General features: G+C 51.3%; 1 protein-coding gene across 1 annotated transcript; it reads left to right on the top strand.

Annotated features, from left to right (window-relative positions):
- Positions 1 to 3,489: 3,489 nt before the first annotated feature.
- On the top strand, positions 3,490 to 12,262 carry CYB5B (cytochrome b5 type B). Its single transcript, XM_079315869.1, has 5 exons — positions 3,490 to 3,724; positions 8,849 to 8,977; positions 9,416 to 9,442; positions 10,736 to 10,767; positions 11,630 to 12,262. The coding sequence occupies exons 1-5, from the start codon at positions 3,563 to 3,565 to the stop codon at positions 11,718 to 11,720; spliced, it is 441 nt and encodes a 146-aa protein (XP_079171995.1). The 5' UTR covers positions 3,490 to 3,562; the 3' UTR covers positions 11,721 to 12,262.
- The last annotated feature ends 3,617 nt before the right edge of the window (positions 12,263 to 15,879 follow it).

Here is a 15,879-nt window from a genome sequence, read left to right as displayed (position 1 = left end):
GTACGTGCTGCGACCCCCGAGCGGGTGTCTCACCTCAGCAGGCCTAGGTGTGTTAAACCGGGCAGTGCCACCCTGCCAGCGGAGACACAGGTTTTTGCCTTTTTTCCGGTCTTGCAAACAGCCCCACCCTCCTGTGCTCTGCCAATCCCCCTCACCTGGAACAGCCGACCAGGTCCCCGGGTGGGATTTTGGGGCCTAGATTGTCCCACAGTCACTCAGGTTTGGGGTAGTGAACGGGAAGCCCTGTGTTCCAGCGATGCCTCTGGCTGATTCCCGAGCAGAAGCGGCGCCTCGGGCGCAGGCAGTGCCCGGCACATCCCCGGGATCTCGGGGTGATTCTCTGCGCTCTGCCGTTCCTGCTTGGACACGTGTCTCCTCGGCCCAGCGAATATTCCCAACACTGTCCTGGGGGCTCTCTCACCTGAGATGGAAAAGCACGTGAAAATTCCTCTGGCGTGAGGTGATCCGGGATCCTCCCTTCCCTCTGCCCCAGGCCAGGGCAGGAGGAAACGCACATGGGAAAAATCCATGTGTCAGATGGAAAACAGAAAAACTGGGAGGGAATTTATTGGCAAACAAAGGAAGATAGAAATAATCTGTGTGAGGCAGAAGAGTCACCTGGGTGGGGAGACTGCCCTAGGGAGCAGGGTGGGAGCAGGATAGGGCACAGCCACGCTTGGAATGCTGTGGAGGGTGCTTGGAAGGATGCAAGGAGTGACACAGCTGCTTCCTGGGCTGAGGGGAGGAGTGCCATGCTCTGGGTCAAACGCTTTTCCACGTGGAATATTCATGCACAAAGTGGTTTTGTTCTTTCTCTGTCACAGGATGCAGGAGGAGGTGCCAGGGTGTGACCCCGAGTTTCAGCAGTGTCCCCTCCATTGAGAGATCAGCAGCAGTGGCAGTGTGAGGCCAGGCATGCTCACAGCCCTTCAGGCACTGCCTGTGCTCTCCTGGCCAGAAAATTCCATGTTTTTTGGGGAGCTCAGTGATCCACACAGCTCTGAGTAGATGTGCCAGACACTTCACATCTCGTTGGCCCTGCATTTTAGGATTTTGAGTAATTGAATAAATTTTTGCACAGAGGTCCTGGAGTCCTCTCCTGAGGGAAACAAAACAAGATTCCTCTCTGAAACACCAGGACAAAGACACTCAAGAGCCTCCTGCCTTCTCCAAGCCAGGTTTCACGTGGGAAAACTCCCTTAGCCTCCTTTTGCTGCCTCCTGTCTGTGCTCCCCTGGCTGCCATCTCCAATGCCCTGCTGGGAAGGTGTCACCCCTCTGGATGTTCAGGAGTTCACCTCCCATCCCATCAGGCAGATTTGCTTCCTGTGAGATCCACAAGGTCTCTGCAGTGCCTGGGAGGGTTTGGACAGGGTGGTGACATGAGAGATGGCCCAAGAGCTGGAGAAGGTGACAATTCCTGACATGCTTCTGGAGCTGGGGAGGGCACAGAATTAGCACCCCAATCCAGGCTTCCCTCCTGCACCACTTCAGGGTCTGCCTCAGCCAACAGTGTGTTAACAGCATCCAGGACTGGAAAACAAGCCTGGAGCAGTGAATTCCAGAGTAAATACAAAGATAAACCCACTGCTTTGCTCCCTGAATCATCTCCAGTAAATGAAGAGGAAGCAGGGATGATGGAAGCAGGAATGCCAGGGGCCTCACTGTCCAGTTCCACTGAGTCCTCCTGTGGTGTCATTATCAATTTTTCAGGAAAAGCTTTGGAGTTCCATGTGCCAAACAAAACACTGGGCAGGAAAGGACAAATTGCAGCTGTGCTTGTGCATTTGAGCCTCCCCTCACTGATTTATGGCTTCTGATGAAGTGATTACTGATGAAAGAAAATATTCCAGGGAACAGGATCTGTATCTGCCGTGGTCTCGTGCCTGTCACATCCTTCTGGAGGAGCAGGAAACAGAACAGGAAAACCAGCAGGGTGCTGGTCACCTCTGCTCTTGCAGCACCAGACAGGACAAGAGCTCCAGAGCAGCTGTGGCTGCCCCTGGATCCCAGCAGTGCCCAAGGCCAGGCTGGACAGGGCTGGCAGCAGCTGGGACAGTGGAAGGTGTCCCTGCCATGGCAGGGGTGGCACTGGGAGAGCTCTAAGGGACCTTCCAAAACCATTCTGGCCTTAGAAAGCCAGGGAGCAATGGAACAGGGGGCAAGGGAAATGTGGGGGCAGCATGAGATTCCTTTGAAAATTCACAGAAAAAAACCCTCCAGGCACGAGGGACAGAGAAAAGGAAGCACAAGGGACTCTTTAAGAAATGTATCAAGTGATGACAGAAACTCTGAACCAATCTGAGCAAAGGTAACTCTTCCCATTGGAATTGGGTTGGGGAGGATTTGGAAGGAAAGACATTGGTTTGGAAAGCTGCTGAGAGCTGGGCTGCCTGGGCACAGCAGAGCTGGAAACACCTGCATGTCAGAGCATCCTGGGTTACACACAGAGCCAGGGAAAAGGTGGACAGAAAGGATCAAAGGCAGCAGCAGATTAATATTTAATATTTGATATTTAATATTTATTAGGTGACTGTGGAGAGGTTTCAGAACAGGCTAAGCCTTTAACATCCCAGTATCTGGGCAGGTGAATGTATGGACTTGCCCAAATGGAGAATTTCACTTATCTCCCTTTGGGGTCAGAGGGATTTGTGACCTGCCCAGCCCTGAGCCCGCTGGGCTCTGCCTGCACACACCTTTAACCTTTGTGCTGGTCACAGCTGAGCACTGACATCACGGCATTTCTGCCCCCTCAGCAGTTGTTAAACAAACAGCCACAGCCTTGTACCTGTGCCACAAGTGCCAGGAAATAAATGCCACAAATGCCAGTTCATAAAGTGAAACCACCTGGTTCATGAGTTACTCGTGTGCCTGAAGGGCCTCTGACCCTGAACGTGCTCAGCACGGCTGGAGGGAGGAGAGAATTCCTCAGGGCTTCTTGTCAGGCCTGAGGGTGAACTTTGCTTTGGAGCTGGGGATGTGCTGCCCTGCCACCGGCTGGCTTCCAAGGGCTGCGGGATCACATCTGTCCTACAGACACGCAGCAAGGACCAAAAGGAGCAGTGCTGAAGCCGAGGGCAGGCTGCGGGCGGCACCGCTCTCCGGTGGCACAGGGGTAAAAGGGCGGTCTGGAGCCCGTGCTGGGGGAATGGGGCTCAAGAGAGCGGGGGCTGAGGGAGGCCCGGTGCTGAGGGGCAGTCCGGTGCTCTCCGGTGCTCTCCGGTTCTGCCCGGTTCAGTCCGGTTCTGCCCGGTTCTGCCCGGTGCAGTCCGGTGCTCTCCGGTTCTGCCCGGTGCTCTCCGGCGCCGTCCGGCGATCGCTCGATCGCTCCCGGTGCCGCCTCAGAGGCGACGCTCGCGCGCCGTTTCCCGCCCTTCGCCCCGGCCGCTCCCCATTGGCCCACGCCCGTGGCCGCGCACTCCCATTGGCTGCGCCGGCAGCGCCCCCCTCTGGCTTGCTTGCCATTGGTTCCTGGCCACAATAGAAAGAGCGCGGGGCGTTGCCATCGCTACGGCGGCCGGCGCGGGTCAGGCTGCGCGTTCCGCGGAGCCGCGCCGGGCAGCATGGAGGGCGGGCGGCGCGGAGAGGCCGCGGCGGGGACGGCGGCGGGGGACGGGCCCCCACCCGTGTTCACCCTGGAGGAGGTGGCGACGCGGAACTCCAGCCGCGAGGCCTGGCTGGTGATCCACGGGCGCGTCTACGATGTGACCCGCTTCCTGGCGGAGGTGAGGCCTGCAGTGGGGGCTGCCCGGCCCGGCCGCTGGCGGCTGAGGGGAGCGGGGGGAGGCTGGGGGCGTGTGAGGCGGAGAGGGGCCGGAGGGCCCTGGAGGGGCTGTGGTGCGGACAGAGATGCCGGGTCGGGTGCAAGGGCAGGGCGAGCAGCCCCCGCCGGGGTCCCGGTGTCCCCGGGGCCGCTCCCGGCCGGGCTGTGCGGCCCTGAGGGCTCCTGGCCGGGGCTGGGCTGGGCTGGGCGATTCCAGCGTCCAGGGAACCCGTTCAGGCGGGTCCCGGGCGGTGTGCGCGTTTCCCTCAGTCGCGGGGCCTCGCTCTGCACTTTGAAAGGTGAACGCGTTCGGGACACTCCAGCATTGGAGCCTGCGGGGGCGGCCCAGAACTCGGAGGTGACAATGACAGCGCAGCCACCACTCTGCTGCCTGCCCAGAGGGGACCACGCTCCAGGGCTCTGCAAACAATGCAGCTTCTGCCACATCTCCAGTTCCCTTCGCTGTGGGGATAAAAATTCCTTCAAGACTCACTGCTTGTGTCTTCTGAAATTGAGAAGGCTGAGTGGTGTCCTAACTGTCGAGAGCTGGAAATGGAGTGAGAATAAACAGTAACAAAGTAGTTACACCCGAGGGAATGGCATGAAGTTGTTCCAGGGGAGGTTTAACATGGAGATCAGGGAAAGGTTCTTCCCCCCAGGGTGCTGGGCACTGCCCAGGGCTGCCCAAGGTGGGATTGTTGGGGTGTCTGTGCAGAGCCAGGCATTGAACACAATCATCTCTGTGGGTCCCTTCCAATTCAGGATATTCTGTAGGTCTGTGAAGACTTCAAAGGGGTTTATCCCAGCTTAAAATAACAGCAAGAACTTTGTGGCATTTCCAGGGCAATGTACAAAGTTTGGGCTGAACCTGCTCCAAAGAAGACACATCATTGAAATGCACGTGTTCCAGCTTGTTGGTTCTGCTGAATTTAACTGGTCTGAATTTAACTCTGGTTTCCCTCCAAGCCCACGTGGTTGAGACGTGTGTGCTGTGGAGTGACAGAGCTGCTGTGATGAGGGTGGAGGTGCATCAGGCAGGAGGGAGTGATCACCTGGCAGCTGGAAGTTGTGCCTGCTCTGCAGCTCTCAGTATTTATTTCTAAAACTAGACACAATCTGGTTTCTTCTTTCACAGCTGTTTTCTGAGTAAGAAAGTGCTAAGCTAGGGTTTAGGAAGAGCTTGGGACAGCAGTTGCAGGGGCTGAGACTCTTCTCTTACACTTGTCTCTGTGCTGTGATTCAGTGTGTGGACACTGAAGGGGAGTTGAGTCTTCAGCTCAATGTTCTCTGTAAGATGGAGTCTGGGACCTGCTCCCTGGGACACCTTTGCAATTATAAATGAGCCCAGAAAAACACTCCAGTGCCTCCAGCAGGCCAGGCTTAGCAGTGCCCTGAGTGTCACCTTGAGATGGTGTTTCACCCTGAGATGATATTTCACTCTGTCCTTTCCAGGCTCTTTTTCCCATTTGTGTTTTTCTGACATAAAAAGACCTACTTGGACGAGGCAGAGGGAGAAGAACAAGGGCACTGTTGAGCTGTGCCAGGGTGACACAACACTGTGCTGTGCACACCCCTTGCTGGCACAGGGGAGCTGTAGATCAAGGCCTAATTTATTGGCAAAAATCCTCTTTGTATCTGTTACCCTCTGGAGTGCTGGGGAGCGACGTGCAGCTGATGGGAAGCAGGGGTGCTTGTGTCCTTTGGAAGCTGCAGTTTTCTGGGGAGCTGCAGAGCTCTGCCTGGTGCAGGTGTCCTGTCCTGTGTCCCCCTGGCCCTGTGTGCTCACTGCAGCAGGATCTGCTGGGTGCCTTTCCTGGCCTTTGCTCACAGATTGTTTGGCTGGGATTGCTGAGGCTGCTGGCACATTCCATGGGTGGGATTGTGCAATCCTGGAGAAGTCACTGCTAAAAGGCTGAATTTGGCTTCATGATTCCTGCAAATGATGCACTGCAGGTCAGCCAACCTGAAATCTGTGTGCTGCTGGAAGTGTAGAGCAGTTTAATTTTCCAGTTCACATTATGTGTAATAGGAGTAACAAGACATCTATCACATAACAAAATTTACTGCATTATAAATCACTACTGCATTATAAGAACATGAACCAAATCCTGGAGATGTGCAAAGACAGCAGCTGAAGTGTTGCTGGTGTTTCTGGGAGATGCAATCTCCTGTGCATCAGAGAGCCTGTGAGTGCCTGAAATGAAATGGGATTATTTTAAAATCAAAGAGAGTCTTAGGGTGATCTACTTTCTCCCAAATCTGGGTAACTGGACCACACCAGGATAGGTGTTATTACTCCTGGTTGCAGTGGTCTAGAAAAGCATGTGGATGTGTGCTTGGGGTGAGAGGGGTGGAGGGAGGCAGCTGAACTCCCTCAGGTGCTCCGGGGTCTGTCACACTCACACTTTGCTACAACGGTATCACAATCAGAGCTGTTAACTTGTGCACAATCTAAGAGACTTCTTTAGGGTTCTGCTGGAGGGATACAGTTTCACTCCATTTTCACATTTTGGAGAGTCTGGAGATCCAGGTTTCTCCAGGAGGCTCTTTGTGTCTGTTACCTGAGCCCACAGGGCACAGCAGCCCCTGATCCCGTGATAGGTGTGAGCAGGAATCCATTTCCAGTTTCCAAGTGGAAGGAGCCTGGGGTGTGACACCTGACCCAAATGGCTCAGTTTGTTTCAGGTATAGTGTTCTTCAAGAGAAGGAGGAGCACCAGGGTATCCGAGTTTCCTCATGCTGACTTGCTCCAGCTTTGCAGAGGTGTTTTTGGAAAAGCTGTTCCATGCCTTCCCACCAGTGCTGTTCAGGATCCTTGGTCCAGGTGACTGCTCCTCCTTGGTTCTGGCTTAGATGCTGGCACATGATTATTGCACAGGAATACTCTTCTTTCTCCTGGTTGATTTCTTTAACTGGGCACTAGGAATGTAAGTTTTACCCCTCCCCAACCTGATGGTCTTAACTCTTACCTGATACAGAGATCTAATTAGTCCTGGAGCTTAGCATTGCTGCTGGGCTGCTTTGTGTCTCCAGCAGGTCTGTACCAGCAGTTCCCAGCCAGACATTTGCAGACAGCTCCTTGGAGTTTGTGGAGAGGACTCCAGGCTCTCTCCCTGTGGAAATTTGAGATGTGCTCTCAGTGCCTTTGATGCCAGTTCCAAGTCACTGTTACTGTGTGTGCTGAAGGTCCAGTGACACGAGGACCCAATGTTACTGTCATCTCTCTCCTGCTTTGCTCTTGGCTGTTTCTTGCCAGAAAATGACATTTCCCAGCCATTGTTGTTTCCTCTGGAAGTAGTTTCTCCCTCTCCCATAGTTTTCAACACTGTTTCCATGTTTTCCTGCAGCAGCTGAGCTGCAGATTTGGGCAGTTTTGTGGCAGAGTCAATGACTTCCTGTACAAATAGTCTGGGTTTACATTTGCTGGGGTAGGACAAGGTAGGAATTGTCTGGCTGCAGCAGTGCTGTCTGCAGGACAGATCTCTTCAGAATTAGGAGATGCCAAAATATTTTGAAGGTCTTTTTGTTTTAGGCTTGGAGATTGCAGTGAAAGACAGATGTGCACTAATAAATAATTGTGGATTTAGCAAGTGCATAGAAAGGCTTCAGAGCCAGAGATGTAAAGAAGAGTGAACTTTACTGTTCTCCTTTTCTCTTGAATTTTATCCTTCCTTTTGTCTCTTGCCTGTGGATGTCACTGAAAGATCCACTGCACATTTCCTTTTGTTGCAGAGTTTTATCTATCTTTCTAGGGTGAATTATTAGGAAAGGAAGGTCGTCTGCTTAAAATTCAGGTATTTCCCTGTCTGAAATATGAGATTTCTGGTGAGGCAGCCCTAAGGAGTTCTAGATAAATGGGCAGCTTTTCAGTGGATCTTGGCTGGAAATTCAACAGTTGTTCTGAGCAATGTGGACAGACAACACCCAGCAGTCTGTGATCTGACTCCTCTGGGGCTGAGAGAGCCTGAGGGTTGGTGTGGGAGAAGGGGCAGCAGCAGAACTGCAGCTGGACACAGGGAATGAGCCATGGAGCTCAGCCACCTGATACCACCTGCTCACACACTGTGTCCCTCCACTTTGCCCTCTGTGGCTCCTGAGAAAGATCCATGTTGGTTTAGTGACATAGCTGGACAATAAAGGGATTGATTCCAAATAAAGAGCTGGGATATGAGGATTGCAGGATTGGCTGCAGCAACCCACTGGAGCAAACAGTGGGTCTGGTTTGTGTCCATCCCGTGTTTGGTACGAGGTGGGATGGCCTGGTGGGAATATTCAGGCTTTTGGCAGCAAAAGCAGACAAACTGAAGGAAGAGGGGGATGGCAACTGCTCTGTGTCTGTGGGAAGAAGGATATGACAGACAAGCAGGTGTGTTGGTCCTTTGATCTGAGATGTAGCCCAACATCTCTTCTCCAATTCAGGGCTGGCTGTCTGAAGCCCTGGAAAACTGGGTTAGTCCCTGTGCGTGCCCTGGGATGTGTAACCACTTTATTGGTGTAACTGGATTAGCTGGTGGTTCACACTCAGGCTGTAAAGGGATTGTCCTTTGCTAGTCTGTGGTTAGTGCTTTCCATTGCCAGGCTGTTCCTGGAACTGTGGCATTGACAGTGGACAGAGCCCAGCCCACCACAGACAGCAGAACCACGCCCGGGGTTTGTGTCAGTCCATCCCATCTGAGTCAGCCCTGACCAGCTGCCACCCACAGCAGTGGCACTGGCACTGTGCAGCTCCCTGGAGGTTTGGCTGTTGTAGCTCTGGATCTCTGAAATCAGTGCATGACATTAAACAGTATCATTTTTGTGATAATTCATGATTTCCTCCCCCTGTGTCACACAGGATCAGGTTTAGTATTGCACATCCATGTGCAGTCAGCCAAACAGCATTTTTGTAGTACCTGAAGAAGCAGAATATCCTTTCCTCCAGGAGTCTGTGAATTCCTGAGGAGAGGCTGGACAATTGAACCTCTGGCAGATTTTATTGCTGGTGTTGGTTGAGGCATCCAGCAGTGCAGGTTGGGAGGCAGGCTGATGACATCCTCAGTGCCTTTCTGCATCCAGCCCTTGGCTCACGTGGACTCTTCTCTTCCAGCACCCAGGTGGAGAAGAGGTGTTGCTTGAACAAGCTGGCAGAGATGCCACTGAGAGCTTTGAAGATGTGGGGCATTCCACAGATGCCAGGGAAATGCTGAAGCAGTACTACATTGGAGAGGTCCACCCGGTGAGTGCCTCGTGGAAGCCCCAGGCAAAGACACCAAGGTGTGTCTTGTGAAATAAGTTAGCAGTTCAGGGGTTTAGGCAGTCCCTGTGTTGTCCAGGGTTTCTGTTGGGGAAACTGAACTAAATTAATCTTCTCCTTCCACCATTCAGAACAGATTTCTCACTTTATTCTTATTTATTTCTCACTTAAGCTGAATTCATGGGTTCCCTCTGTAGCTGGTGGAAGCATAATCCACCTTTGCCTTGTAATTCTGAGCTCAGGAGTGAGAGTTCCCAGGGGCACAAACACCACCTTCGTGCCTGCCTGTGGGTGCTAAAGGAAGGATTCCTTTGAAAACTGAGCCCAGCAATTACCTTTGTACAGAACAATTCCCTCATAAAGGCTGCAGGCTTCCTTTGAAGTCAGCACTCACCTCTTTTCTTCTTTTTCCCCTGACAGAACGATCGTGGAAAGGAAGGTTCTAAGGTAAGCTCTCAGTGTTTCAGTTTTCTGCCTTTATTTAATGTCACTTGTCTTTTGGAGGTTCTTTTCCCCCCTCTTTTTTCCTGTGGGGTTTGTGGCTTTATGTTTACGCAAACTACACATGAATAAATTTCCCAAGCAAATTCTACCTTTGTTTTTGTTCTGAAGCTCAGTGGGCACCTCAGTGTGAAATTGGAAGTGAGTTTTTGTGCCCTTACTCTGCTGGCAGCAGTGATGTTTTTTCCACACCTTGAGCCACAGACCATTTTTTGCATTTCTGGCTGTGTCCTGACCACAGAACTGGTTTCCTTGTTGTTCCCTTGAGCACGGCTGGGGGGGCCTGGCTGGCAAACAGGAATTCTCTGTTAACTGCCTCAGGGATCAGTGGTGTTGCTTAACACTCAGGTACTCCTGGACTAGAAGAGAGCAGAGTGTTGCAAAAATGCCTTTGGAAGGGATGGGGAGAGGGAAAAGGCAATAAATCTATTTATTTACCTCCAGTGATGGGAGGTAAACGTGCCTCACAGCTGGCTGGGCTGGGAGGCCTGGACAGGGCACAGCTCTGCCTTCAACAAGGTTTCAGGAGATGTTCCTCTGAGCAGGAGCACTTGCAGAGCAGCAGGAATCCAGAGGGGAACTGTCAGCAGGGAAATCAAGGATAACTCAGGCTGGGTAAAGCCTGTGCTTTATTAAGTTATGACATGGAGCTGTGTGATTATGTACATATTCACCTTAAAATCTACTGTTTGATTCAGCTCCAATTCATAAATAGAATCACATGCTAAAAATGTGCACAGAAATCAGTGATGATTGGAGTAGCTCCCTTGGATCTGAGTTAAATACCTTATTCAAGTATTTTTCTGTTCTGATCAATAAGGTCAGCATGTCATGCACAGCTGAAGGCTCTCTCCAGTGGGCATCATCTGTTTTAAAAGGAGGTTCCAGTGTAATTTAAAGATGGCAGCAAGAGAGAAAATCAGCAATGTACAAATAAATAAGGAGGAAGCACAAAACCACCCCAAAACTGTGATGTAATAAGGGCTTATTTTGAGAGGGGTGCAAGTTCCAGCATGAAGTTGGTGACTGGGTGGGACAGATTGGATTGATGGAAAGAACATGAAGATGACAGTAAACACCTCCAGAAACATCCACAGTGGCGACAGGGGGTGTTTGGGAGAGGAGGGTTTTGGTTTTTTTTTTCCCCTCTGTATTTGTAATCACACGTTCAGGCTTGTCTTATCAGCACACATTTAATGTTTCTTTGTTCCCCTGCTAACTCCCTCTTTCCTCCTCCAGAATCCAAGTAGGACATCCTCAGGCCAAACAAGGTATAGTATCTCCTGAAAATGAGAGTGAGAAATGGAGGGGTTGGGACCAGGTTTGTAGAGCTGCATATTAACTCCAAAGGGCAGGAAAAGCCCAGGGATGTGCTGCAGTGTCCTTCTGGCAAGCAGATACCAGCAAGTGCCAGTGTGCAGCTCCCTTGCTGGATGTGAGCCTGGATCTGCTGTGTGCTGGGCAGGACCAGCATCCCAGTGTTTGGAGTTCTCTGCCCCATGTGCTGGTGTTGCACAGTGTGGCTGCAGCCATGTAACCACAGGGTGGTCACTGTGGGCTGAGGGGTGGCACAGCACACTGCTGGGTGGGTTTTTGGAGGATTTTATTGTGATCAGCCCTGTCTAGTTGAAAATCCTTAAATCCAGCACAGGGCCCTGGTCTCCTGCAGCTCATGCAGGAGGTTTTGCTCAGGAGGCTGCTGAGGGTGAGCCTGTGGTCTCTGCAGTCTGAGCAAGGCAGATTTACTGGGGCACAGCTGTAGCCATCCTTGAGTCAACTGTGTTGTTTGTACAACACAAATTACAGCCTGACTTATTTAAGGAAAATAAAACCAACAACAACAACCCCCCCCACTGGTCTCTGGATGTGCCAAGCTGGAACCTTCAGCCATCCAGCTGCTATTTTATAAGGCACAAGGCCACACTTGGGGGCTGGCAGAGTCTGTGCATGGGGACAGTGGGGTCTGCCTGGGCTGTGGCCATGGCTGGGGGCCACCCTGTGGGTACAGCTCCTAGGTGTTCCCTGCATGTCTAACAAGGGATGAACACTGGGAATGGATTATCAGCTAGATGCTTTTTTCTGGTTTCTGTAGTGTGTACGTTTTAGTTTGTTGTTTCTTTTTCCTTCCAGTAGTTTCTGGTCGACATGGCTGATCCCCATCTTCGGAGCACTGGTCTTAGGTTTAATGTATCGCTATTACATGGTGGATGGGAAAAGCTCCTGAGCTGGCCTTGCTGGGGCCTCAGACAGCCTGAAAAGAGAGAGAGAGAGTGTATGTGTGCAACACGTGGAGTTCTGCTGCCCTTAGCCTTCCTGCCTTGCTTTTAGCTCTGAGTCTGTCAATTGATGTTGATATCCATGGGACCAAGCTAATTCCAAACTCTATCCTAACTCTGGGACCCACAGATCTGTCGTGCTTCCCTCTAGTAGTGGCAGGGAAAGAGGAACTTCCCTGGCATGGTGTGGTGTCCCTCGTGCTCGCTCTCTCTCGCTCTCTCTTGCTCTCTGACATAACCCCCAGACAACCTTTTCTCTCAATGCCTTTCATTAAGCCAGACACCATGAAAGAGCTGCACAGTCAGGAATCATCTGCCAGTTGTCTCCAGCCCTTGCCAGAAAAGATGTCCAGAGCTTTGGTTCCACAAGAAGGTTCCCAGAGCATGCAGGCAGCACTAATGGGAGTGGCAGGGAATTGTTAGTTTGGTCACCTCTTTCTGTACCTGTCTGTTTTTAACGGTTAAACAAATACATGGATTTTAAAAGTGATACTGTTCATTTTGTAATATTTGTACTTGTCCCTTTGGAATGTATATCCTGTGAACAACTTATATTGAATCCTGGTTGGTTTGGGTGTTTTCGTGCTGTGCGTGGCAGAGCCAGTGGGAACTGGCATGTGGCTTCTGGAAATGCAGATTCTTCTTTCTCCCTCAGGTCATGATCTGACACATGTATGGGAAACTGAACTCATTCTTACATACTGTGAATGTGCACCAGATGGGGGAAACAATTAAATCTGGTCTCTTCTCCCAATATGAAAAGGGAAAAGAAATGCATTTGGAATTTGTGGATAATGCTGGTTTTGTCTGGGAATAGAGTATTTCCATCTTGCCGTGTTTTTGTGTGTTGTGCAGTCGGCCTTGAAGTGCAGACACTGCACAGTTTGCTTCCTGTGCTGAGGCAGGAACCTTTCCAGCTCTTGCAGCCTCCTGACCTGGGGCTTTGGGATCTCCTAAGCAGAGGGAAATGATGTCCTGGTGCCCGCTGCCCTTTGGCAGAGCTGCATCACCAGCACTGGCTCCCAATCCAAACCTCCAGCTGATCATCCCCTGGGATTACAGCAACCAGGGCAGTGATATCCTGGGGTCCTGCTGTGAAAACCTCCCATGGGTTGTGGGGATTCTTCTCTATTCCACAAAACTGCCACGTCCTCCAGAAGGTTGTAGAAGAAATTATTTGATGTGGAATTACACTCTGCTTTTTAAAACCAAAGGCCAGGGAACGTGGAGTAAGAGCACTGCCAGGGCTACCTTCACATTTAACCCAAAATTGTGAAGCATGAACTCAGTTTGGGGAAGTTTAAAATGGATTCCATAGTAGGGAAGGGTTTTGAAACTGGAAGGCACATGTTGGCAGCAGTATCACCCTCCTGAGCTGGGGTTCTTCAGGGCAGTGCAAGGTTCCACCAAGGTCAGCTCAGCTGTTTGGATCCAGGAGCAGCAGGCTCACCTGAGAAAGGGGGCAGGTGGGATTCTGGAAATACACCTGTTTTCTTCATAGGCAGCACTTTTACCTGGATTTTGAATTTTTTTTTTTTTTCCATACCACTTTCCTGGCACTGTCTACATTCATTTTGGTTACTCTAAATAACTTCTTGCCATCATTGACCCTTGCTATCAGCTCTTGACCCTCTGCTATTGGGGAAGTTGCCTGTCAATTCCCATGTTATGGAACCCTTTTTCCCTCTTAATGGATTAATTACCCAGGGGAAACTCTCAGTCTTGTTCCAAGGCTTCTTGGAGCTGATAAGTTCCTTGTCCAGTGCCTTGTGGAGCCCCAAGTAGCCTCTGTCTGCACATGTGCCAGCTCTTCAAAGACTTCAGGGTGCTTGAGATGCATTTGCAGAAGCCACATGGAAGTCTCCTCACTTCTCCATTAATGCCAGAGGGCAGGATGTCTGGGATGGAGGTGGGTTGGAGTGAGCCCAGTGCCTCCTGGATGTTCTCTGGTGTGGTGGTGAAGCTGCCTCTTCTCATTCTGTTCTGGCTGGCTCAAGGATGGCTCCCACAAATGTGAAACTGCTCAGGCAGCAAGGGAGGCATTAACAAGGCTTGTTTACTCATTTTGTTTAAGGATTAGAACAGGCAATTGCCAAGCTCTGTCCCCATGCTGAACCCGCACACCCGTGTTTGCCGCCAGGTCTCCGCACAATGCCGGGACAAAGCTGTCTCAGCTTCCACCCCACAGAAACCTCTGTGGGTGGATTTCAGTCTGGGCTGTGCTCTGCTTCCTTCAGGTGCTGTGGAGGAGAGGTTGAGTGAGGAACTGGAAGCACGAGCACAGAGGCAGCTCCTGTAGTGAATGTGAGCGTGGTAGGGCTGCAGGGAGTGCAGTGCCAGCCTTCTCTGCCTCTCCACCACCCCAAGTTCCTTGATGATGCACAATGTAACTGTTAATTGGGCTGATGGTTTGTGGAGGAGGGAGGTCTCAGGGTGGTCCTGGGGGGAGCTGGTGCATGTTCCGTAATGCAAGCACCCACAAAATGCCATTTCTTGTACCTGGAGATTGTCTGCCTGGCAGGAGGTGCCAGGCTGTGTGTTTGCCGTGTTCAATAAAGGTGTACAACAAACAGGTGCAGGATCCTGTCTTCCCCCACCTGTGGGATGTTTAGTTACTCCATCCCTGTTACTCTGGGGTGTGTAACCCCCATGTTACAGGGCTCAAATATCTACCGTTGGTGAGCTATGGCAGACAAGGGATTTGCCTTCCTGTTTGTAGAGGAGAAATCTTTTCCTTGGGAGAAGCTGGTGCTGAGCCTGTGCCAAGGATGATCAGCAGCATGTGTGGCCAAGTGACCTGATGGTCCCTGTGGGTGTTGGGGAAGCAGCAGTTTGGGGCTAAGCAGCTCTTGATTCCATACAATATTCCATGCTGTAATTATTACAAGGCAAGTTTCAAAACCTGCCAGCTCCCTACATCAATCCACTGATAATCCAAATCACCTCTTAGGAAGTGCCATGAGCAAGTGGCAGAGCAGCCATGGGCATGGGTTTTCTCTGGAACAAGCCACATGGTGTGTGACAGTGGCACCACTGCCCTGTGGTCCCAGGACTCCCACGCTCACACCTCCATGAGAAGAGTGTGTAGGAAGGTAGTTTTCAATGGAAAGATGACATGGAGGCCATAGAATTTGTCTCTTATTTGCATGTCTGCTTATGAAAGGATGTAACAGCCCACTCCTGTGGCTGTCAGCAGAATCAGGCTCTTAAAATTTGCCTAATTATGGATCTTGTGGTACCATCAGCAGCCTCAAGGAAGCAGTACCTGGTCAGAGCCTCACAGGAGGGAGCAGGAGTCAGTGAGGTGCTGACTGGGGAAAGGGGCATGAAGATGGGAACATCTGCTTTGGTCCTGTATTTCAGCTGAGATAATGTAGGGGAAAAGGGCATGAACTGAGTGGGAAGTGCAACTTTTGGGGAGGAAGGTTGAGCCTTGTGTTCTTGGCAAGCACTGTCTCACTGTAAACTTTATTTATCTTTGATCTAAAGGAATTGGATCCAAAAATCAGAGAAATAAACAGAAGATGTCAGAACTATTTTTAAATCTGCTTCCAGGCACTGCAGGGTCAGTACTGCACATGGTCCTGCTTCTCTGAGCACGGAGGAGGATTTTCAGGGTGGTAAGATTGAGGGGCCAATGGGCCCCAGAGGAGTCCTGACACAGCCAGCTTGTGTTTGCACAGGCAGTTTCCACTCTGGGACAGGGAAGCTATGGTGGCTTTATTCCAGGATTAAATGGAAAGACCCCTTTGATGGAATTTACATGTCCCCTCTGTTTTTAAAACCCTCACGAACCAGGAACATTTTCAGACACTAGCAAATCTTGTGCCCCTAAAGCTGGACCTTGCCCAGCATTGGCCCCGCAGCCAAGTGTCCTGTTCCCTGTCACCAGGACAGGGACAGAGGGGATGGTGTCTCCTGCCAGCAGTAACCACCCTGCACAGCCCTGGTGCCTCCATCACGAGGGTGAAGTCAAGGCCAATGTCACACGCTGGTGTCACACTGGTGTCACCCGCACCGAGCTGTCTCTCCTCCAGGGACACCACTAACAAAAATTACTATAGAACAGGTTTCCTGCCAGCCTCGGCAGCTCTAATGAGTCAGGAA

Source organism: Erithacus rubecula (assembly GCF_903797595.1).
Source record: "Erithacus rubecula genome assembly, chromosome: 12".
NCBI lineage: Eukaryota > Metazoa > Chordata > Aves > Passeriformes > Muscicapidae > Erithacus > Erithacus rubecula.
Note: the sequence above shows the minus strand (reverse complement) of the source record. Positions and strands in the feature narration are given on the sequence as shown.